This window comes from Chionomys nivalis, chromosome 24, assembly GCF_950005125.1.
Source record: "Chionomys nivalis chromosome 24, mChiNiv1.1, whole genome shotgun sequence".
NCBI classification, from domain to species: Eukaryota; Metazoa; Chordata; class Mammalia; order Rodentia; family Cricetidae; genus Chionomys; species Chionomys nivalis.
Window position 1 is genome coordinate 23,041,311 of NC_080109.1, and position 25,530 is coordinate 23,066,840.

The 25,530-nt window shown below is 45.2% G+C and overlaps 1 protein-coding gene across 1 annotated transcript; it reads right to left on the reverse strand.

Annotated features, from left to right (window-relative positions):
• Positions 1 to 9,520: 9,520 nt before the first annotated feature.
• On the reverse strand, positions 9,521 to 25,439 carry Stoml3 (stomatin like 3). Its single transcript, XM_057757139.1, has 7 exons — positions 25,325 to 25,439; positions 20,112 to 20,215; positions 19,963 to 20,035; positions 16,825 to 16,907; positions 15,418 to 15,621; positions 12,552 to 12,686; positions 9,521 to 10,503 (listed from the first exon to the last, which is right to left on the reverse strand). Exons 1-7 carry the CDS (start codon positions 25,362 to 25,364, stop codon positions 10,279 to 10,281), a joined length of 864 nt encoding a protein of 287 aa, XP_057613122.1. The 5' UTR covers positions 25,365 to 25,439; the 3' UTR covers positions 9,521 to 10,278.
• Positions 25,440 to 25,530: the final 91 nt, after the last annotated feature.

A 25,530-nucleotide genomic window follows, 5' to 3' on the forward strand; every position in this document is an offset into this window, starting at 1 on the left:
CCTCCGACCTCATTTGTCTTTATTTGCTTATTTAACGTTAAGTTAAACCAAAGAGTATGTTCATTCTGGAAACGAGTTTTAAGAGACTGGTATGTTTGGTATATAGCAGTGCCCACGCTCTTGCTAATCAGCCTCACTGGTGCCCAGCCGTAGAATGGGGAGCTAGAGAGCTGTAGACTTGATGGCAAAGAGATGCCATAGAGTTAGATTCACCACAGGACAAGGTTCTTAAGAACTGAGCCTAGATGTTTGCAGTACTGAACCCATAAATCACAGGAAACATCTTTACCAACGGTGAAGGGAGAAGTCGTACTGATTTCCACACTGTGTACAATCAGAATGCCTCTTAGGCTTGCTGTTGAGAGCAGGGATGGCAGGTGATGCTAGCCCTCAGAGTCACGCCCACACGGCAACATCCAGCACATGGATCAGCCATAGGAAGTTGTATTAGGTTTATATCCGTCTAAATAATTGGAATCTCTATGCACGTCACTCGGGAAATTGTCTGGGAGGAGGCCAGTACTGTCAATCATACAAGAGGAGAACACACCTGTCTGGCCTCTTCAGTTCAGGGAGCCGGTGCTATGAGATGCCCCTCCGTGATTTTATCTGGGGTTTGTCACTGTGCAAAGGTTCCTTGACATTGCCTATCTCTTCAAAAATGGGTCTCTACCTGACGTAGGATTTTCTTCTTAGAAGAGGGGCATTTCAGCTGAGTAATGGCCACTCCCCTAAAACCTGGTGAATATATGTAATACAGAGATGAAGTGCCTTCCCCTTATAACCCTAGCCTCCAGTGCTGCACGGAGTGATTCACCCTTCAGCCGCACCCTGGCCAAGCTGGGCACCCTGGTAGCATGGAGATATGTGGAAGGCAAACTTTATTTCTGTCACTCCTGTATGTCTGTGGGGGTCTATGAGTAGCCATCAATTCAGAAAGGGGGGCTACATTACCCCTTCAGTCTCTTCCAAGGGATGAGGTAGGCCCTAGCGTACTTCTCCTGGGGAGCTTTACAAGTTCAGAGGGTCCCCCCACCCCCAAGAGGACTCACAGGCACACAAAGAACTGGCCGAGCCGGGGGTCAGATCACGTGGTTTGTTACCAACCTGACTTTGTTTTACTTCTAGCAGGTGCTCAGCTCGATGCTTGGCTACCTCGTAATTTGGGAATTCACGTGATGCCAACAGCGTAGGAATTTTGACTACTTAGCTTTGGGCCCTGCTTCTGAAGACTGCTCGAGCAACTGTTTCAGTTGGCTGTCTGTCACTAGCAGTTGAGACCTTCTGAGCCTGATTACCCTGTGATCTTCAGGTCAGGAAGTGCATAGAGTAATTTATACCACATCATTGTAACGTGTATTTTTACCAGGCAGCTCCTATGCCAAATTTCAGTCAGCTGTACACTGTTGTACTGAAGCTATTGTCTATAAGTTAAATGGTATATTAAATACAATTCCCAATAGGATAGATAAGTATTCTTTCTCTCCCCATCCCTTCCCTGTCTTCTTTTATTTGTATTTTTTCATAATTATAAAAGTATCTATTTACTAAACATGGTGCTTAAAATGCAGTAATTGTTTTAAAAGGCTTTTCAATAGGAAAAAAATTTTCTAAATAAAGTCCTCGTTTCCAATGTTTTTTTAAAACATTCTGATATTTTGAGAACAAATACATGAAATAAATTTCCATAGAGAATAGGAGGTCAACAATTACAGTTCTTGATTTCCTCCAAACCTCCTTAGACAGACCAACATCTGGTTGGTATTACATACTAAAAACAAAAATAAATGTTACCATGAGTGGTTCGTCTAAGCATACAGACAAGAAAACATTAAAATATGTGAGTAATAGGATTGGAGAGATGTCTCAACGGGGAGATACACACAATATAATATATACAGTCTGTACTGGGGATTGTACTATGACTTATGGGCCAGGTGGCATCCCATCTCTGACCTACAGCTCTCAACCCTTTCTGAACCTTTTGCTTTGAGACAGCCTAAAAAGTTGCCCTGACTGGCTGGGAATTCGCTCTTTAGTTCAGGCTGGCCTGAACTTACAGTCTTCCTGCCTCAGTCACTCGTGTACGGAGGGCCAGAGGCCTGCGGCAACACTGGCCTCTCTTCTAAGATTGTTCATCCATTCTGAACAATGGCTGGACACCAAGCTCCTCACCTTGTCTTTGGGCAGCAGGTAATCAAATACGGCTCTATCTTTGGAGGAATGGATCAAGATTAGCGGAATCTCCTTCACACGAGAACACAGAGGTGCGTATGTCTGTGACCCCCAATGAAAACCTCTTAGAATATCAGCATTAGGTTCCACTTTTTAACCTTAAAGATAATAACCCTGTGAAGCAAGACTAGTAGTAGACAGCCTGACATTTGGAAACACTCCATGTCTACTCAAAATCAGGGGGAACACCTATGTTCAACAAAACAGTTCCTTCAAGCCACCTTACTGTGAGTTCTCCCTCAGGGTAACAATAACAAAGTCAATATATAAACGTGTGTATAGACAGGTGTGGTGACTCACACCTTTAATCTCAGTACCCAGGAGGCAGAGGCAGGTGGATCTTAATGAGTTTGAGGCCAGCCTGAACTTAATGAGTTCCAGGATAGCCAGGGTTATGTAGAGAGACCATATCAAAAATAAAAATTTTAAAAAATAATAATGTAAAAACGGCTTCATGCAGTGGTGCATGACTTCAATGCCACCCCTGGGGAGGGAGAGGCAGGGTGATCGCCATAGTGACAAGCTAGAGTAACACAGAGAGATCCAGTCTCAAAAACCAAAGCAAATCGTGTATGAAAAGATTACAGAGAGCCCTTTTTCACACACAGGTGCTGGGGGTCAAACTGTTTCCAGGAGGAGAAACAAAGTGGCGATCTCAGAATTGAAGGCAGAATCATGGAGTTTAAGAGTTGAGCGTTCGTTTGGAAAATCTGTTTGATGGTGACGTGGAAACGTCCAGTTCTTTGATTAAAAAGAAAAGAAAGGGAATATTTATAATCATGCAAATTCTTTACAAATTGGAAATGACCTTGAAAGCAAACCAGGTGACCACCTTCTTGCATTGTTTCCTCTTTCAAACCGTGAAAGCATCCACGAGACAAAGAATACATAAGTTTTCACTGGCTTACTACAAATGAATGGGTCCCGAATGCCTAGGGGTGCTCAGCTGTGTGTGATTAGAAAGAAACATCTAACTACTGCTATTAGAATGCTATTACAATGCTTGCAGACACATGCACACACACACACACACACACACACACACACAAATCTCAGTTCCGGGCAGAGAGAATTGCTAAATGCATTGTTCTCATCGAAATAACATGGGTGATTTTCATTTGTAAAAACCTATTGTGAGGGTTTAAGATAGTCATTCAAAGGCTAATATATTTCCTGAAAATGTTTTCCTAGAACTGAATGACAGATATTTCAGGACAGATGCATCAGCTCACAGTCACACCTCTGTGAGAGAGGGGAGGGTTTGCAGGGTTGAGTGGCTGCTTCCACTTTGATCAAAAATTAAAAGGAGAACCTGTTTTCCTTCCTTTTCCACCAGAAAGACCACAGAGAAATCAAAGGGGGGAGGAGACCTGATGTCCTAACCCAAGCAGATAAAATAAAACAGGCTAAAATGATTCCTTTGCTTGCTGAAGAGCTGTGTTTTCTCAGTTTCTCCTGTCATAGGAGTGCGTTTGATTTCTTTTCTTTTGCATGTTTTCTCAGTGTTACGCTTTGCACCAACAAGAAACTATCCCTGTCTTGGCGTACCCTCCCCTGCCACCGCCTCCCCTTTCCTTTCCCGTCCTCTTTCTTTAACAAAATGGCCTAGATTTTTCTGTGGGGTCTCTTTCCCATGCCTCTTAGCAGCACCCTCCATTTCCTTGTGAAACCTTTAGCATTTCAGTGGGTAGTGAGTGTTCTAACCGGTCCTAATGCCACACTGCAGGCCTGCTGCCACCTTCCTGTGTAAGATATTCCAGGTTGAGAGTGGGAGAAAAGCCTTTCTGCCAAAGGAAAGGACCATACTGAATGATAGGACAGCCACGTACATCTCAATGTTATCATCTCAAGATAAATTTCATTAAGAATAAAAGTCAAAAACCACACATATAAAATCCATTAGACTAACTGAATACTTTGTCACAAGATCAGCAGTCATGAATGTCAAGAGCATTGAGGCTTTTAGAATTATAATTGTTAAACACCCAGTGTTCTTCTGCTATTGGCCAGACAGTGCCTTCTCTGACTACGTGAGTGCTTCAGCAACCCAGGCCAAGTTCCACATGCAATTATTTTTTCCAGGGCTTGGACACTCCTCCACACTGTCAGTATTGTGCTCTAAAGAGAGAGGAGGGGCGAGAGAGAGAGAGAGAGAGAGAGAGAGAGAGAGAGAGAGAGAGAGAGAGATCATAGATTTTTAACTAACTAAAAAAAGGGAGCATATAATAAAAATGACATTGTAGAAAGTTTGTCTTGGATTAGAATAAAACATCAATTCTGTACGGTAGCTCACATTACCACCCACAATGCTCAGTGGTCTTCTCCTGTGATGGGACTTTAAACTTCCAGCAAGGTTTCTTTGGTTTGTCTTTTTGTTTTTTAATATTTTTTTTTTGGTTTTGGCCCTTTTATGTATAAAACAAAGCTTTATCCTGGACAAGGACTGTGTTTTATAATTGTATTAAGGACGTCCTCCCCTCTAAGGTGACTTCCACTACATTAGCAAGCACTTATTTATCTACCACTGAGAGGCACATCTGGGTCATGGAATTATTTGCAGCCTTCCCCGTTTCCGGTGGGAATGCTTCAGACGCTGACAGGGTCTCATTGTTTGGTGTCTTTGCTAAAGGTCTGCATATTTGCTGGATATTAAAGTTTATTCCTGAAAATCCAATTATGCAGATAGTTTGGAGCCATGCACTCTTAAATCCATGTCTTAAATAACTCCTCCTGTTATTTGTATAGCCACACCTGTTCTGCTTCAGATTATATCATGTGCTTAATATAAATAAAAGTCCGTTATCACTTGTGTTCAGATGACCAGTTTATCGCAGTGTGTTCTGTCACTTTTGTTTGTGCTAAAGTGAGAAACTCCTGCAGGCTGCTAAGAATAGCGTTCTGGTTCTGGATTGGGGCTCGCATATGCCTGTTGGTGGGTGTGTGACTTCCACTGTCTTTCTGAAACAGGTAGCAAACATATTCTGTCTCTTAGCAAGATAAACTCACAGGTCCAGGGGCTTGCCCACCAGCTGTAACATGATGCAGCCAAAGGCCTCCTTGGTTGTTTAAATGAAACAAGTTTGAATTCACCAGGCCTTTGTTGCAGGGTGGTTGGACCCTGCTGTGATTAGGAAAACTGACCTAGCTTTACTGATGAGGGCAAATCCACTTTTCTGGTCTTTACTACCAGTGTAGGCTGGGCACCCTTACCCAGACTTCTCGTACGCCAGTGATATTTCTGTTAGCGTAGATAAAACTTCTGGCCAAGAGAATAGAGTCTCTGGCCTGGACATAGCATTCCAGTTGGAAAAGGTCAATCACTTTGCTAAGGGATCATCCCTAGGAAGGTCAGCTCACCCTAAGCATTGCTAAAGAGATGGTTGGAATAATTAATCTTTTAACACGACACTACTCTCCTTCCCAGAACCCCCACCTCTTGTGACAAAGCTTATGGGGCTACAGCCAAGTAAGAATCCTAAGTCTGCCCATTTTAAGTCATAGGCAAGTGCGACTTCCTTCTTCTGACTCTTTTCTGAGATGTTTTTTCTTATTTTCAACCCCCCCAACATTTCTGGCTAAATGAAGGGACTCTAGCCAGTCTTAGCATGGCAAATGTGGCTCTGGCAGGCCTGCCCTTCTCCCCCATTCTCTCTGCCTTGCTAAAAAACCATTAGATTGCATTCCTAAAACTAGCCAACAAGGTCTGTTCCCTTATTTGGCCATTTCCTCCTCCTGAGGCTTGACTACCAAGTCTAGCTATAAAGTATTAATGTTCAATGCCGGGCGGTGGTGGCACACGCCTTTAATCCCAGCACTCGGGAGGCAGAGGCAGGCGGATCTCTGTGAGTTCGAGACCAGCCTGGCCTACAAGAGCTAGTTCCAGGACAGGCTCCAAAACCACAGAGAAACCCTGTCTCGAAAAACCAAAAAAAAAAAAAAAAAAAAAAGTCTTGATGTTCAGCAATCAAAAGCCTCCTTTGGCTCACCTAATTAATATGCTCAATTAAAATTAAACATCTCATCCTAACATAGGGTTTCCCCTTTTAACTTTATAAACTGCCATTTGCCTATGGGCTGTGTCTGTCTCCTCTCTATCCAGAGGCAGTCCTTTATCTGAGCCCTTCTGTCTCAGACAAATACCTTTTTTGTCCCCCTCTCCCTTTTCCCCCATCCCTCCCTCTCTTGTCCCCCATTCTCCCTCTCCCTTGTCCCCCATTCCCCCTCTCCCTTGTTCCCTTCTCATCTCCCCAGTTCTCTTTCTCCTGTTTTTGTTGCTTCTTCCCTTCCCTCCATCCATAAATCTCCTTTGTGCTGAGAACTTGGTCTTGAGGGTCTTGAGCCCACTCGAAGGTTCCCTACACCAAAACCATCGTCCCTGCCTTGTGACTGCCTGCCCTCCAAGAGTCTATCTCCCATGCCACCTTAAACCAAATGTACTTTTCATTTCTCCATCCTGCTCCCCTGGGCAGCAACTGAAGTTTACAGTTTACCTGCTCTGGGTTTGTTCGGTTGGTTGGTTGGTTGGGAGGGGGGGTGTGTAAACTCTAGTAAAATTGTTCTTGTGCTTCCATTAATTCCATCTAAAATTGTGTTATTAATAAGACTAAGAGCCCTCAAAAGGGACCCTGATTTCCTCTATATCAAATAGCTTAGCCTTTTAACATGAAGCCACCACTATTTAATAATGATAATAGTCATAATAATACCTGCAAGCATATGTTTTAGGTACCATAGTACAATTCTAAAAAGAGGGACCATGCTAAAGAAGGTGAAATAGAAGAAAAGAAATTCACTGTGTTGTCAAAGCACATTCAACATCTTAAAGATGAGGGACAAAACTGACCGTGTGCCAGTGGAAATGCTGTGAGCAACAGAAATGCTGGGTCAATCAGGCTTCTAGAAAGAGTGACAACCAGCCTTTGCAGTGGAAAATCCCCCCACTGCTGAGGGGAGCCTGGTCTTCCAGATGTCAAGGGAAGAAGACTGGAGAACAACAGGGAACCTAGAACCACCAGGACCAGAGAGCAACAGGAACCCAAAACCACCAGGACCAGAGAGAGCCAGGAACCCAGAACCACCAGGGCCAGAGAGCAACAGGAACCCAAAACCACCAGGACCAGAGAGAGCCAGGAACCCAAAACCACCAGGACCAGAGAGAGCCAGGAACCCAGAACCACCAGGACCAGAGAGAGCCAGGAACCCAGAACCACTAGGACCAGAGAGAGCCAGGAACCCAGAAGCAACAGTGCACACGAACACAAAAAAAAAAAACCCAAGCCAAGGCGAGATACGTGACTAGAGGAGAAACTAGGGATGAGTGGGGGCAGAAGGATGAGGTGCACAGGTGACATCACCCCCCTCGCTTCAACCAAGCCAGAATCTGCCTTCAGAAGCTTGCCGGTTGTCTTTGACAACTGCCCCTCCCTCACAACAACCCAAAGTGTATTTCAGTGTAAGGTGCCACCCACAATGTAAATGCGACAAGCTGAAAAACAGCAAAAACGGTGAAAAAACAATGGAGGGTTAAATCCCAAGGAAGTAGAGCAGGATGCGGATGTATCCAGGGGCCGGGTCTTTTAAGGGGGCATGCGCAAAAGGAAGAGGTCGAACTATGGCTCCAGTCCCATTCTTTCCTTAGACCTCGGGATGCTTAATCTTCACCGTCAGCTTAACTGAATTTAGAAGCTCCTGGGACAAACAACTCTGAGCCTGTGCATGCGGACGTTTCCAGAGAGGTTTGTCTGAGAGCCGAGACCTACCCTGAACGTGGGCATCACGTGGATGAGGGTCTTAGCCCGCCCGCTGAGCACTGGCATTCACCTCTCTGCTCCCTGACAGCAGGCTCCTGTTCGCTTCTTTCTTCCTTCTGTTCCCTTCATCAGGTATTTGGAAACAGCCCCGAGAAACCTACTGACTACTGAGTCAAAACTGTTACACACAACTTTGTCTGTCTTCTGCTTTTCTTACCTCCTGCAGACACAGCTGCCTTAACGGTTGTGAATGTGAGCAACTGGTAGACATCTGGCTGGAGGGAACCGTGTTGTTCAGCCCAGATGCTACTACCAGGGAGGTGCACCGGGAAAGGTACAATTCAAATTCACACACACACACACACACACACACACACACACACAAATTATTCCACGTTTAGCTACACAAGAGCATTCTTGTATAACTGTACAGGCTGCTATCAAGAGTCAGAAAAACTCAGATTTCACACAACACATTGGCTTGTTGTGAATTTTGTTCACTTGTCCATTTCATACGTTGTAACCCTACCTGGGGCAGCTCAGCTATTGGCCATCTCCCTAGAATGAGAAATACACACACTCCCTTATTTAATTTTGGGGTTGCTTTTGCGGGCTCCCCCCCCCACACACACACACAATAGTGGTGGCTAAACCTAGGGCCACACACATGCTAAGCAAATGCTCTACCAACAGGAAGATTATTTTCTCAGTAATCCGGCCCCACTTCTGATGCATCAGTGGGCCTCTGTCCAGTTCTTCAGGGACACAAGAACCCAGAACCCCCATGGGGGTGATTAAGGAGCCGAAATATCAGAGGGTAGCTGGTAAGGCAAAGGACTCGACTGACAAGGGTTCTTTGCCCCCCTTCAAGACTGATGCAATCAATGGCTGTGCCTCCCGGGAGGCATCACAGGAGAGAGGTTACTTGCCATTTCCCTTCCTCTCCCCAGGGAAAGGACCTTACCCTAGTCTCAGTGGAGGGGGTGGGGGTGTTTTCAATGCCATCCTGGCAGTCTACACTCCATGATTCTTCTAAGGCCTCGTTATCACCAAGCACACTTATTGATCTTCAGAGGGTCTTTGTTTAGTCAGTCATTAGTAAAAGCATAAACTATAAAATGCACTAAAGAAAAAAATCACCCTTAATGTCATCAAAGACAGAGTCACTTGAATCTGCAGGGGGGTTCTTTTGTCTTCTTTGCTTCATTTTGTTTTACGATGGGCTTTCACTATGTAGCTCTGGCTGGCATGAACTTTCTATGTAGACCAGGCCAACCTCCAACTCGCAGAGATCCACCTGCCTCTGCCTCTAGAGTGCTGGGATTAAAGGCCTAGTCTATGTATCAAGTTTCAGATCCGTCAGCATGACATAGTGAGTACCAAAACCAAATAAATAGGTAAGCAAAATAAAATAAAATAGACCTCATTTCTCAAAACTAATCCCAAAAGAAAATCGCATCTCGGCAATGAAATGAACTCCACCAATGCAATTTTTAAAACGTGCTCACTCTCTATGATTTTCTTTATTCACAACAAGTTCGAGTTGGGGAGAGAATACAAACAGCTCTTAATCACTATGGCTCTTGGGACTCTCAGAGTGAAAACATGCAGCTCACGGAATGACCTCCCCAGTGGTTACAGATGTTCTGACTAGTATGAAAATTGCCCTGTGCATTTCTGCCTCGCTGCTCCTCTGCTGCCGATAATTGCGCACGATGATGAGAATGGCCCAGACCCTAACAGGACGTGCAGGGCGTTCGGAGAGCGGGACCTCAGCTGGCACCTTTGTCCTGTGCTCTTGCTGCTGCGTCGCAGCTCTCCATCCAAACTGATCCTAATTTTCAGTCTTGAGGGGTTTCCTTATGTCTACTTGAGCTACAGCAAGTCATTTTCTTGGAATAACAGTAAATCGCATACATAGCAAAAACGCAGACCCTGCTTTCCTTTACAAACGACCTAGGGTCCTTCTCCAATACAGCTTAAATCTGAAGTTTTTGCCAAAGTCTCCCACAGTCTCCACCCCATCTGAGAAAAAGGCCCTGCTGGTTGTCAGGGACAAGGGACAATACTAACTAATCACGTAAGAATATTGAATATTGGTTATGCCTTAAAAAGAAATGTACTGTGCAGTTCTCAGCTTTGTTTTTGTCTGTGTAGCTGCTGTTTCCCCCGGGAAGTCTGCTAACTGTGGCGTTACTGTAGTGGCATGGTGCTGGCCTCTGTCTTTTCTAATGGCTGACCTCTCATGGCACAGAAAGGCCTCTCTAAGCAATAGGCAGTCACTTGGGAGAGCTCAGGTCTTCTTATTGTCGACCTTCTTATTGTCATAGCTGATGCCGCCAATGCCCTCGAGCATGTTCATGGGCAAGGGGAACACGATGGTGGAATTCTTCTCAGTGGCCACAGTGGTCAAGGTCTGCAGGTACCGCAGCTGGAGGGCAATGGGGGATTCGGCCAGTACCATGGAAGCTGACTTCAGGGACTTAGAAGCGTTCATTTCTCCCTCAGCTGCAAGGACCTAAAATGAGAGAAACAAAAGTTGATGACTGCATGGTATCTGGGGCTTCTTTTTCTGGGTGTGGGTCCCCATTATGCCACTTGTGTCTTCTCCACTTACTCTCTAAACAAAGACAAAATTTTCACATTCAAGAAGCGCAAAAAGCGAATATTCTGGTTAGTTGTGGTTTTTTGTTTTGTTTCAGTTGTTTTTTGTTGTTGTTTTTTGGGGTTTTTTTTGTTGTTGTTGTTTTGTTTTGTTTTTGATTCACTTAACTCAGAGTCGCCTGGGAAGAAGGAGCCTTAACTGAGGAATTGCCTCCACTAAACTGCCTGTGGGCAAGCCTGTGGGGCATTTTCTTGATTAATGGTTGATACAGGAGCCCCCCCCCCCCCGGGCCCCATGGGAGGGCCCCTGCCCCGCCCACTCTGGCAGTGGCATTGCTGGATTGATGGTCTGGTAGAAAGCAACCTGAGGAAGCCATGAGGAAGAAATTAGTAAGCAGCATTCCTCCACAGCCTCGGCATCAGGCCCTGCCTTGGCTGAAATGAACCATTCTCTCCTCAAGTTAAATTTGGTTGTGGGGTTTGTCACAGCAACAGAGGTGTGGACTAGGACCCTGGAGCTAAATATTTTACAAATCGTTAGCCCTCAAATTTTACTTTCAAGCAGATAAAAGCGGTGCCATTTAAGCCAATGAAAACTTGGCCTGAGAACGTGAATGTGGAGGCCTGAGAGCATTCAGGAGCCAGCTGGCCCCTGTGGTGGATGATAGGAACCCATCTCAGGGAGTTAGGCTTGCACAACAAGCGCTCTTACTTCCTGAGCCATCTCTCTGACTCTCACTGTATTCTGTCGCCAAATCAGGCTCATTCTCACAGCACCAGAATTGTTTCTAGTCGCTCAGCTTTTGATCACAGCAGTAATGAGCCCCAGTCCAATAACGCTCACTGGGGCTCTCTCTACTGACTGTCTCTCTAAATTCTGAGATTACTCAAGAGAAACCCTGGCCAGGGCTCGACGGGCCCGTCTGTGGGCACTTGCTTTATATATGTCAAAGGAGTCCTACTTAGGAAATGCTGGCACTCAGTAGACAAAACAAGAAAGACCAAGGGTAGAGAAAACCTTCCTTAGCCATAGTATGGCTTCCTAAGATAGTGTGAGATTCCCCTCTGTATGCTATGAATATGGTTTATTACCATTGGTTATTGAAGAAGCTGTTTTGGCCAATGGCTTAGTAGAGTAAAGCCAGGCAGGAAATCTGAACAGAGATATAGAGAGAAAGTAGGCATAGTAGGAGAGATGCCATGTAGCTGCCAAAGGAGAAAGATGCCAGCCGCCAGCCAGAACCTTACTGGTAGGCCACAGCCTTGTAGCAATACACAGAATAATGGAAATGGGTTAATTTAAGATGTAAAAATTAGCGAGAAATATGCCTAAGCTATTGGCTAAACAGTGTTGTAGTTAATATAAATTCTGTGTTATTATTCGGGTCTGGGTGGCAGGGAAATAAACAAGCAGCCTCCGTTTACCTTAAGAATCATACCTGAAGATTTCCAGTCACGGACACCAGCAAATCTATCCATGCAGAACAAAGGTGGTAACAGATTCATGGACACTCAGGCCCAGCCTGAGTTTCCCATGTTCTAATTCTGACCTGGCTTGTATTCAGACAATCTTTTAAATTCAGTAACATTTATCCTACTCTAGTAACAATGTTGAAAACATAAGCACTACATTGGTCGCTCCAGAAACGTTAGCTTTATAAGAGCCTTAGACTTCAGGCTCTGCCTCACAGGATCTGAAAGGCTTTGCTAAGTCACAGAAGACCTGACAGGTGACCAGTGTTGCTCCCTGCCTTGCCTTGCTAATCACGCCACACGCAGCAAGCAGAGTCATAACCTGTTACCAACCTCCCTCAAGGTGTGGCAAACGGCCCACTGTCTTTTAGGGAACTTCTCAGGAGAGATAAATCAGTGGAAAGAATCTCTTTCGGAACAATCGTTGGGATTCTATGCTCCCCTCGGCTCTATCCTTGTCTGCCACCATGCTAACCCAGTGTTTTTTACCTTGGCTCTGGCTTCCCGGGTGGCCTCAGCCTCGGCCGCCATGGACCTCTGCAGCTGCACAGGAATCCGGACATCTTTGATTTCCACCCTGGCCACGCGGATCCCCCAGAGCTCAGTGGCATCATCAAGCAAGGTCTATATCCAGAAGAAGAGGCATTGGTCAGAAGACATGTGACCCGCCCCATGTATCTGGTGTGTTTGGTGAGGCTCTCTTCTCTAAACTCATTGGTGACATTTGGAATTGAAGTGAATCTCCTGAAGGTTTCGTGAACAAATCTTGAGTTGGGGGTTGAACTCTGTTGGTAGAGAACTTGCCTAGCAGGCAGAAAGCCCTGGGTTTGATTCCCAGTACCACATAAAACTTGGCATGGTAGTGCCTGCTTGTAATCTCAGCACTGGGGGTAAATAAAGGCAGAAGAATTACAAGCTCAAGGTCATCCTCAGCTACATAGGGAACTCAAAGCCAACCTGAGATACATGAGGCTGGATCTCTCTCTGTCTCTGTCTCTGTCTCTGTCTCTCTCTCTCTCTCTCTCTCTCTCTCTCACACACACACACACACAAATCTTGATATATCACCTATTGGTCTGATATAAGATTTCCTTCTGTATGCTGTGATTACCATTGATAAATAAAGGAACTGCTTTGAGTTTATAGCAGAGTTATAGGGGAACAGAGCTAGGCAAGGAAAACTAAGCTGAATGCTGGGAGAAAGGAGGTAGAGTCAGGGAGAAGCCATGGAGCTGCTTGCCAGAGACAGACGTGCCGAAACTTTGCTGATAGTTCACGACTTTGTGGTGATGCACAGATTAATGAAGATGGGTTAAATTAAGATGTAAGAGTTAGCAAATAAGAAGCTAGAGCTAATGGGCCAAGCAGTGATTTAAATAATATGGTTTCTGTGTGAGTACTTTGGGTCTGAGCTGCTGAGCGGCAGGGAACTAAATAGCAGCTTTACTACAACATTGGTCCACTAAAAGAATCCACTCCCTAAGAAATTAAATAATGTCCTTGTAGATCTGAGCAAGTGTTCCAGACATCAGTGACTAGGATTTTGTCCTGGTTGCATGATTAGCAGCTAGGAATCATTGCATCTGCTTGACAATCCGAGCACCATTATCTCTCACTTAGGAAAGACTCCCTGTCAGCGTTGTCACTCGGGTTGGAGGCAACACACATACAAACCAGTGCCTCAAAACAACCCAGGGGTCCTTACCAATTAAAAAAAAAAGACTTGATTTGCTTTCATAAGCCTTTGCCCTGTGATCATTTTAATAAGCGATAATATATATGCTTTTTAAAGCAAGAGATTTTAGAATGTATTTTTCATACATTTTAGGAATAGTCTGCCCAAAGGACAGACTTTGTTTTAAAGATTTATTTGTTTATTATATTTATCTGTTTATATGTATACAATGCCTACATATGTACCTGCAGGCAAGAAGAGGACACCAGATCTCATTATAGATGGTTGTGAACCACCATGTGGGTGCTGGGTATTGAACTCAGGACCTCTGGAAGATCAGCCAGGGCTCTTAACCTCTGAGCCATCTCTCCAGCCCCTTTGGGCAGACTTTAAACCCTGGAAGACAGGTTGCAGGTTGCTCTAGCAAGACACAGGGGCGACTGCACAACAAGCCCCAAAAGGAGGGAGAGGCAGAGAACTCTGCCATCAAGCGGCCAAGACTCCTCTCCTGCTGGCTGTGACTCCGTGGGACCCCAGGAGTTGTTGAGACCCCCCTAAGGTGCTCGAAACACAGTTTGGGGGTGCTGTAAAACTTTCAGATTTCTTACTGATGCTGTAGGGATCCCTTATGTAGAACTGACGGGGTGCTTTTTGTCCTTCCTTACAGACTGCATGGGATGCTGTGAAGGATTCAGGTTGAATTTCTTTCTAACTCACAAAGAGGAGGTTCAGAATCATAAAGTCATAGACATAAGAAAACATAGAGATGTCACTTATAAACTAGAATATGGCAGTGGTGAGGCCAGATTTGATAAACCCTCCATGGTTATTATTATGGATGATTATTGACACTGGGTAGAGGATGAGGTTTAAATTGCCCATATTTTGCCCAGTTTTGCTGTCTCAAATGAGCTTTCCTGCTTTATTCCACTGAAATTTAGGGATCCAAGGGCTGCCTGGTAAGGTTTGTACTTCCTTTAGAATAGCTTAATCTGAAAATAAAAATGTCTTGTAATTTTTTTTAAAAGTTGAATGTGCAAGCCGGGCGATGGTGGCACACGCCTTTAATCCCAGCACTTGGGAGGCAGAGGCAGGTGGATCTCTGTGAGTTCGAGACCAGCCTGGTTGACAGAGCTAGTTCCAGGACAGGCTCCAAAGCCACAGAGAAACCCTGTCTCAAAAAACCAAAAAAAAAAAAAAAAAAAAGTTGAATGTGCAGTGTTTGTTGTTCATAATTTCGTTTTTAGAGAGAGAAAAATATAAGAGAAACAATTCTCAGAGCTTCCTCCTCCCATGCAAGTAATTAATGTTTTAAAATTATTTACTTTACATCTACAGGTGTTTTGCCTATATGTATATCTATGCACCATGTGTGCCTGGTACCCAAGGAGACCAGGAGAGGGCATAGGATGCCCTGGAACTGGAGTCACAGATGGTTGTGAGCTGCCATGTGGAAGTTGGGAACCAAACCAAAGTCCTCTTTGCAGGAGCAGCCAGTGTTCTTAAGCACTGAGCCACCTCTTGATCCCCCGTGTGATGACCAACAGATGGTATTTCCAGAGAAAAGAAAACCCCTCTTGAGGAAGCTCTCTCTGAGTCGAAGAGTTCTCTGTTCGGAACTATGGATGTTAGTGGTCACTGATACCCAAGATGCAGGCTCCAAGTACTCCGTGTCCTTACCTGGATGCTGTGGGCGATCTCTTCTCGCCCAGATAAGATCTGGGACAAGGTCTGTGTCCCTAAGACGTTTCTCAGAGTGGTTTGCGCCAGCAAAAATGTGGCTTGGTGAACATCATTCACGTTGGCCACCGCTGAGACAGCGCTGTAGATTCTGTAATAGACAACTCCGTCCACTTGGGTGGTCACAGAGTCTCTTGTGAGGATCTGCAGAGCACAGACAGAGTGAAACCACGTGTATCTTACTTTACCATTGACTGCACGGGTTTGGTCCCTACCTATCCCTGTAACTTTAATTTAGAGATTTCTTACATCCCATAGGGAAAAGCCCCGCCTTCTTCCAAACAGATTTGCATCCTGTTGTCTACCTGGTGTGCAGATCCCCCTCGGACTAAAGGAGAAGCAATACTTCTTAGGAAACATAGATGGCGCCAGAGACCGTGTTCTATATTCAAGCAAAGCAACTGCGCTCTTGAGATCCAGTAATCAGTCATTCTGAACAGTGATCTCTTCCCTCCTCTCTCCCTCTCCCCCACTCTTCCCCTCCCTTTCCCTCTCTTTTAAAGATATTTCTGGGAGGACCCTGGGATTAGAACCCGAAAACTGTACACTACAGAGCCACAAAAGCCTTCGGAAGCTTTCCAGTAGCGTCTGCGATGGCTCGGATCTGAAGCCGGTCCTCCATGTCTCCTGACAGCCCGCGGCAACTGGTAGGTACCTGGGCCTTGATTGGTTCCCTGCCTGCTTATCGCTCCGGTCATGCCCCATCTTTCCTGCGTTTTCTTTTCTTTCTAGATGCCTTTGGTTATAAGAGGGCAGCTGGAAAGCTTGTGGGTATCACTTCCTCTTCTCTAGCACCCAGTTTCTGCTTTGGGTCATTAATGCTTACGATTTCAAGAACCATTTGAAGTTCAGCTTCAGGCGGGTCCTGTGTAGCGTCTGTTCTGTCACAGTACGCACACAGAGACACCAAAAGCGAACGGCAAAAGTAAAGTTAAGCGCGCCACTGTTTCTAAAAGCCCCTCTGGGAAGGCTGTGGAGAGTGCAGCCTGACCTCCGCAACACACACCACCCCCCCACTCCACCACCTCCCCCTCCTGCTCTCCACCGCGTTCCACTCAACTTTCCCTGCTGCGCCCCTCGCGTCTCCCTTCGCTAAACAGCTGCCGTCACTTTCCACCGCTTTCCCTACAGCGTTCAGCCCGACTCCACCTGCTGTTCCATTTTTTCAATGTTTCAGCCCGGTCCTTCCGATTCATTCTCGTTGGCTAACTGAAGCCACCTGAAGCATTTCAAGCAGGTTCGGGGGATGGGGGTAGGGGATGGGGGTTAAGTCACCTCCCCCTGTAGATTAAAACTATGCCCAGACCATAGGGTTTTGTTTTTAGCAACCTCTGTTTGATCTTGTACCTCTTGTGGAGGAATGTTGCAAGTGACTGTTCGCAGATCTACTTTGACAAACACGTCAATGCAGGGCAGGACCAGGATCAAACCTTTGAAAAAAGAAAACTGATTTAAAATTTGACCTATTCAAAAAAATGACGAAGACGGTCTTCTACAGGGGTTGAGCATTGCTTTTGTAGTGCTATATGCATTTCTTGAATGAACACATTCAGCTTTGGTGAAGTTGACTGAGTCTGGTCATTCAGTAATTAAAGGAAATGAACTATTTAGGAACCAAGGACCTGTGGCAAAACGCTAAGGTCCCCGACACACGTCTTGAAATTTTTTATTCTTCGGTAATCTACTTATTTTTGAGACTAATTTTAAAAAGATATCTAGGAAAATGGTTTGCTAACTGGAAAGAGTCAAGCTGGGCTGTGATTGACAACAGCCCCCGCATCACCAACAGTGTTGAAGGAATACGGCTTAAAATCTTCCATACAGTCTTGGATTCAGGAAGGAGACTGAGGTTGGTGAATTACAAGTTCAAGCCCTTCCTCGGCTACATAAGGAATCCAAACGCAGCTTGGACAAATTAGAGTTTGTTTCAAAAACATTTTATATATTATATATGTATATGCACACACGTACATACTCAAAAACATATACATATATACGTACACAAAACATACATATATATGTGTTAATGCTTGACCCTTGGCTAGCACAGTCTTCCAGGTCTCAGGGTCCCTGCAAACAGTGCACCACAGAGCTGAGAACTCACTGTCTCTTTAGCTGTGTTCAAGTGCAATGATGTCGTGTGTCGTGTCGTGCCACCCCCCCCCACCCCCCGTGCAATCGTTTCTGTTTCTGAGTAGTAAGTACTGGACTTGGAGCAGGCCAAGAAAGGGCAAAGTAAAAACCCGTCTAAGAACACCGGGTCCCCAGCTTTATACCAGAGGCGTTTGCTCTTTACGGAGATCACAGCTATGAGGCAGGACAGCAAGGTTTGGACAGGGAGCCATTTCCATAATCAGGACATCTTTGTGTTACTGCGTTTGCTTTCAAGGCAGAAATCAGCTTTTAGTCTGAGTGAAGAGTCGACAACTCGGACTGAGTACATGGTACATGGTGGTTTTGCTCATTTGTTCATAGTATTTCAAGCTTTACTTTTTTCTCTAAATTTTCTTGAATCCTGTGTCCTGTGGTAAGAAGAAACCCCACCCTTCTCTCTCTCTCTCTCTCTCTCTCTCTCTCTCTCTCTCTGTGTGTGTGTGTGTCTATGGTCTCTAGTTAATCCCAAATTCCTGAGAACTACCTTGAGTTCAGTGCCAGCTAACCCCATGTCTGGGACCATTCACCCATCCCTCCTGAGCTTTACCAGAGACATAGAAGATGTGGTGAAGCTGAAGCACAGGTCACCATGACAACAAATTAAGTACCAAGCACGATATCAAGCACACACGAAGTGCTGGATATGGCTGCTCTTCTCGTTAATACTTTTATTACTAAAGGATCATTTGCCATTTGCAAAGGCCTTAGCAATTTGGCTTGCTTCCCATTGGCCCTCATGATGTTCTGAGGTAAACCATTAGCCCCAGAGACATGTGTGACGGGGGTTATTATCCCGGGACTCTCAGCAGAGAAATCTTTGGGGAGAATTTGTTTAAGAAGAACACATTCTCCTCCGGAGTTCTCCAAGTGGTGGCTATTCTGCCTCTCTCCCTGCTCTAGTTTTACTTATTTATTATTTGTTTGTTTGATTGGTTGGTTGGTTTTTCAAGACAGGGTTTCTCTGTATAACAGCTCTAGCTGTCCTGAATCTTGCTCTGTAGACCAGGCTGGCCTCAAACTCACAGAGATCTGCCTGCTTCTGCCTCTGCCTCCCGAGTGCTGGGATTAAAGGTGTGCACCACCACCTCCCAGCTCTAGTTTCACTTTAATATAACCTTGGACTCATCTGATGGGGAGCGTGACGGAAGAGAGAGCTTAGTGACTCTTCATTGGTAGAGTCTCTAACACTGGTGTCTTGACACGTGTATAAAGGCATCCGTAAGAAGTGATGCTTGTCTTCTTCTCTTAGGTTGGTTATGAAGTTAGACAAACGGTAAGCCATCTGAAGGTCAAAGCTCATTCAAAAAATCATCCTGGGAAGTTTCTCATGGGTTTTTTTTTTTTTTTTCGTAACGTATAAGAGCACACAGTGTTGCTGATTTGTGGTCAGGCAGAGTCTCACCATGCATATAAGGCTTCTGCTCCCCTACCCCAGATCTTACAGTGTGGATGGAGATTAAATAACTTCCCTCAAAGCATAGGAAATGGGAAGGAAGCAAATACTATCAGGGAAATAAAGCTAATGGCCACTATCCTTCCTAACCATAATATTAATCAAATGAAATTGCCATTGTTATACATCAAAACAAGTGCAAGCAATCTGTGATTGAAGAGAAGCTGTGACTCAAGACCTCAGGTCCAGGGCTCCTTACTATTCAACACCTCCCGTCCACTCCCCCAACCAGAAGTCACTTTATAATCTGAACAGTTGGCAACTGATTTTACTTCCCAGAGTTATAGAGAGCATGGAGGGAAATGCCGCACCTGGAACTGGATGCAGGGAATCTCCTGTTTACTGCCAGCCATTGGGATATTCACTGATAAGTCATTAAATCTATATTGGACCCAAGGTCTTCATTCTCAAAACTAGAGGATTCCACCCAGGGAATCACATCTGACTTTCAACTCCTCCCATTATTCATCAGCTCACCACAAGAGGGATATTTATATATCTATGTGGTATGTGTGTGCATGTGTGTGCATGTGTATATAGTCTGTTAGCCCTTTCCAAAGTTAATAAAATCCAGCTCCTTGAACAGTCCGATGGACCATTCACTTTCTTCCTTCACTCCCTGGACCTGGCTCTTCACAGCCCTGGGCACAAAAGGCATCCAATCAATGTTACCCATCCATTGGACTACTCGGGGGTGAGTTATGGGGCAGAGGTTCAGATTACATAATGCTTTAACTGGCGGTCTCTCCCACTAACAAGCCCAATGGATCGACATCTGTTGACTGCCTGAGAAACAAGGTCTCCAGCTTTTTGTGTTTTCTCCTTGGACATTCCCTAGATCCCACCACTGGTGGTAACAGACATCCGCAGTCTCCTACCTGGTCCCTTGGCTTTATCAGCTTGGATGCGTCCCAGTCGGAAGACAACAGCACGCTCATACTCCTTAATGATCTGAAAGATTAAGGGAGAACCTTCAGTCTTCCTGTCAGTCCTCAGGGAGACGCCCACTTCTTTCCCAGGGCCTTACCTTCAAGCACATCCATATGGAGATGGGGAAGGTGATAAGCATTAATAGCAAGGAAAGGAAAAACAGAATCCAGCCACACACACCAAGCCGGTTTTTGTTGATGCCTGGGAAGTGAGAAAGAAGTAAGTTTGTAGTCCAGGTGAGCCTTAGCAAAGCCATCAGGCAGGGTAGGTGGGGAGGGACTAGGTCCTGACACGGCCCACACCTGACAGGATGGAGGAGCAAACCTAACTCCATTCACACCGTGAGTATAGTTACAAACAGTTGTGTGCACTCATACACACGCGCGCGCGCGCACACACACACACACACACACCACATACATACATGCAGTAACTCAAAATTTTTTTATGGGGAGGTGCTTAGAAATTAAAATCGATCTTCCCTTCCAAGAACTCTCCCGACAATCAGCAGTGATAATCATCATTATGTTTTTGTAAGGCCAGCATGGTTTATCATTATCCAAACAGGAAAAGATGCCTTGGAATATGTCCATGAACCACTCACACCAGGGCTAGCAGATTCGTGGGTTCCTTGAAGTCTCCACATGAAATTCAAAACAAGTCCTGAGAAGGGCAGGGAGGCACTATCATCCCTCGGGAGGACAATGCTGAGCATGTGGGAAAACATCGGAGAACCCCTGGGTGTGAGTTTCTGTGCAAGGTCTCTCGTGTGCCGTCTTTGGAGCTTTACACAGCCTGTTCCAAAAGAGACTGCGTCTCCTCTTCATCAGTAAGCTAGGGACTGAAGTTACCTACTTTGGAAGACCTGATAAAGACTAAATGATAATCCATACATTAATGTGTATGTCTATGTCTGCATGTGTGCCTCTGTCTATCTACCTGTGTGTGTATATGTATGTTGTCTGTATCTGTATGTGTGCGTGCATTTGTATGTCTGTATCTCTGTGTGCGCATGTGTGTGTGCGCGTGTGTATCTGTCTCTCTGTGTGTATCGGATTATTCCATTCATATCATATATACAAGTGGATAGAAAATTTAGGGACTTATCAATCTGCTTTGTAGTAAGAGGAATCTTATTTTAAGTCCTCCTTCAACAACTCAACATCTTGAAGCTCTAGTCACATCATTCATTTCTTGTTCATAAAATGTGCATATCTGGCCAAACTTAATCTACATTCGCTTGATCTGCTCCCACATCAGCAACCTCCTCTGCTGCAGGATCACAACAGCTGGCTGGGAGGAGTTGCAAGTACGGAAAGGAACTCTGAGTGCCACAGGTGGGGTGGTGAGACCCTGACAATTGTCCAGGGTTTTGTGTGTGTTCATATGAACATGTGTGTGTGTATGAGAGAGTGTGCGTATGTCCATGTGCGTGCAAATGCATGTGTCTGTGCGTGTGGGGGTGGAGATCAGAGGTAGATGCTTGGTGCCTTCATCTATTAGTCTGTCCTTAGTTTTTGAGACGGTCTCTCATTGAATCTAGAGCTAGCTGTTTTAGTAACGCTGACTGGCCAGCGGCTCTGCACCCCAGGGATCTTCCAGTCTTTGCCTCCTTCTCATTGGCACTGGGGTTGGGATAAATGACACATACATTATTATTACCAGGTATTTCCATTGGTTCTGGATTTCTAAACTCATGCTCTCATGATTGCACGTCAAGTATTTTACCTCCTGAACCATCTTCCCTGACTCTAGCTTTTAGTAAATTAAAGAGAGAAAGAGACAGAAAGACAGAGGCACAGCAAGGACAGAGAGAGAGAGAGAGAGAGAGAGAGAGAGAGAGAGAGAGAGGGAGGGAGGGAGGGAGGGAGGGAGGGAAGGAGGGAGGGAGGGGGAGGAGGAGGAGAGGAGAAAAAGAAGAAGCAAAAGAAAAAGTTGTTTCTAACTGTCCATGTAAAATTGCACAGTTGTTCATGCCGATAATACAAGCGTGTGCACAGCTGAACCGGTACAGTGAGTTCACGTCCATCCTAGGCTACATAGCAGCACCCATCTCAATAATAACAGCGAAAGAACCTTCTAAATCAGAGCAGGTCAGTGATGAACACCTCCTCATGCACCCCTCCCTCCAGAGGCCTGGCTCCACAGTTCATGAAAAAGACCCAAAGTGTCAGCAGCACCCCAGCCTGGGACTCATGAGGCTCTCGGGTCCACTGTGGGTTTTAGCTGCTTCCTGTGTCTTCCCTGGGAATGCTTAGCACTCTGGAGGGGTGTTCCATTCCTGGCTCCCTCCTGGGTCCCAGTAGAAGCCAGTGAGTGAGTGGATGGTCCCCTCGAACCCACTTTGAAGTCTCAGAATGATGCTCCACCACAGGTTAGCCTTGTGGGTCTATTTGGAAGCTCGTGTCAGAAATAATGATCCATCAGAAGAGACTCTCTCTCTCTCTCTCTCACGAGACTTAATTAGCCCAAGAACCACAAGCCAATGCATTTTCTCCTTCATGTTTCTGCCTTCCTGTATACCCGACCCCACATCATTATGAGAAAATGCAGAAAGAAAATGTCCTTGCATCATTCTGCTCTGCCCCCCCCCCCCCACACACACCCAAGCTTTCAGGGCACTCTCTCTCCGAAATGACAGCACTGCCCACAAGCACAGGTATTTTGTCCTTAAAATTTATCTCCAGATGACCTCACAACAGTTCCATGTATAGCAGTGTATAGCAGACACCCCGACAGACACATGATATTCTATTTTTGCATACATTTTGTGAGTTAGTTGTGGACAGCCTCATGCATCCTAGGATGGATCCAAACTAATACATGACTGGAGATGACTTTGAACTTCTGATCCTCCTGCTTCCTCCTCCCCAGTGCTGGCATGACTGGTGCATACCCTTGTCTGTGCTGAGGATTTAACCCAGTATGTTTCTGTGCATGCTAGGCAAGTAAGTACTCTACAACTTGAGCTGTGTGTTCAACCCATGCGCATATGTTTTTACAGTTTATAAAAGTACTTTATAAACTTATTATAAAGTACATTATAAAATTATAGAAACATAAAAAAATTTTATGGCATAAAATCCTTCCGTCAATGGGCACCTAATTAGTACAAATATAAGCATAAAAAGAAAATTAAAACAAATGTCTCCGAGTGGTGGAATCATAGTGGTTCTGAGTTTTTTTTTAAATGTTTTGATGTTCTATGAATATTTTGTTTATGTTTGTTTTTTGTGTATGAGTGTTTGCCTTCATGTCTGTACCTGCATCGTGTGCCTACAGGGCTATGCAATGCTTGAGAAGGCCAGAAGGGGACGTCAGATCCCAAGAACTGGAGTTACAGATACTTGTAAACCGCTATGGGTGCTGAGAACTGAACTGACCTTCTCTGCAAGAGCAGAGACAGTTGATCCATCTCAGCAGCCCCTGACTCTACACACTCTTGCTGGGAGGTCTGCACACTAGATTCTGACTGTATTGGAGTTGGAGCAGGAGAAGGGCAGACCCAGTCTCTCAGTCTCAGAAGATCCACATTGCACTTCTCATACATTTCAACAGCACAGGAAACACAAGCCCCCCAAATGTCTATTATGTTCTGCAAGAATATAAGTTTATCGTTTGACTAAAAGGTCCAAACCACAAAAGCCATTCTAAGATGCCTCACTGATGAAACAGCATCAATCATGTCCTCTGCTCAGGTGCTGTCTGCCCCTGCTGAAGTGGAAACCAATAATCCTTGCAGAACCGCTTGTTTAGAAAGGTGAGGCCTGGCATGGCACACACCTGCAATAGGAACAGTACAGAGGCTGAAGCAGGAAAATGGCCAACCTGAGCTATACGGTGTAAAGTGAAGTTCCCATCCCCTCCCCCCAAAAGCAACATAAGGCTGACCAGTTGGTTGGACTTTCTTAATTGGGGAGTTTCTAAGTCTAGAATTTGTAGGTGCAGAAGCAAAATTCACATGGGGTCCCTTCATCTCCTGATCACCCCTTTATAGCCCGCCTCTCTGTCCCAACATCATGTGAACATCAGGCCAGTCTCTTTGGAAGGAGTCCTCTTAAGAGATTGGCAGGTTCCACCTCCACCCCACTGTACCCTTTCTGATGTCCCCAGCAACGTACATAGGGAACATCTTGATTCAGGGATTTCTTTTTTTTTTTTCTATAAAAACCTCCACAAACCATTTCCACAGTGGAATGTATTGTTTGGGACAGCTACACTCCATGTTCCTCGGCCATAGTCACTCATATATGGCTCAAAAAATAAACTATCTCTTATTCTTTTTGAGATGAGAGTTGTGCTTTTTATTGACAACACGAGAGACCTTGTCTCTTAAAATAAAAGAAAGAAAAGAACATGGTGTTTGCATCCCTGCAATCCCGACACTTAGGAGGCGTAGGCAGGAAGTTCAGGGGTACCCTCAGCTACCAGGTTCTTGAGATCAACAACATGGATGACGAGAGAAGAACTATTATTGAATTTTCAAATGATGTTTAGTGCTTTAGGCTATCAGTATTGCTATGCCTACGTCAAGAAACAAGATCATGTTCCAATTTGGCTAAATATCTATTTTTCTTTTCTGAATTAGGAGCACTAAAGGCTTTCACCTTGAAAGATGGTTTTGGCAGTTGAAGATTACAGAGCGTAGTTTAAATCCCACGCACAGACACACTCCCCACCTCCACATCACCACCATCACTTTTTAACCAGCTCCTAAACGCTCTAAGACCCAGTCCTTCATATGTAAAATAATAGTAAAGACTTCATCTATGTCTGTCAGGCCTGAGAAGGTAACAGGAGTCAGCCATTTCCCAATTCATCGCAGTCATTAACATGAAGCATAGTTTGGTACTTATGGGCCAAGTCTCGCTCTTTGACCTTCTCTCCATTTATCTGAAGTTATTCACCTTAAGCTAACATACATTTGAAGATGGAGGAAAGCCAGCCTCCACCATATCTTGGCTCTGTAAAGTGAAGAAAGCACTATAAAGATAAACAAATGACTATTTGATCACAAAGGGAGCCAAGGCGAGTTACATACAGAGCACCATTCAAAAACCGAACAAAACCAGAGCAAATACAAAACAAGCGGTTTAAAATGGAATTGAAGGCCCACCCGTCTTTGAGACAGGGTCTAGACTTGAACTCATAGCAATTCTCCTGCCTCAGTCTCCGGAGCGCGGGGATCGCAGGCATGCCCAGCTGAAGTCAGTCTTGGTAGGTATACCCGTGACACATCACACCCCTCCAATGCTCCACACCCACTCTGAATGACACGTGTGGACATCCGGAGAGGAGGAAGGAACCTACCCACTAAGCTGTTCTTATCCAGTTTCTCGGGTGAATCCATCTCATTCTTGAGATGCTTTCAGATCTGGCAGATGGTCCTGGGTCTGGATCCAAGCGAGACTTCAGGCTTAAGCTGAGCAGTGTGTGGAGCGAGAGCCAGAGCAAGGGAGGCTCCCTCCCCTTGGCACACACCCTGAGGAGTGGTAACCCTGGTGCGAGAAGCCTAG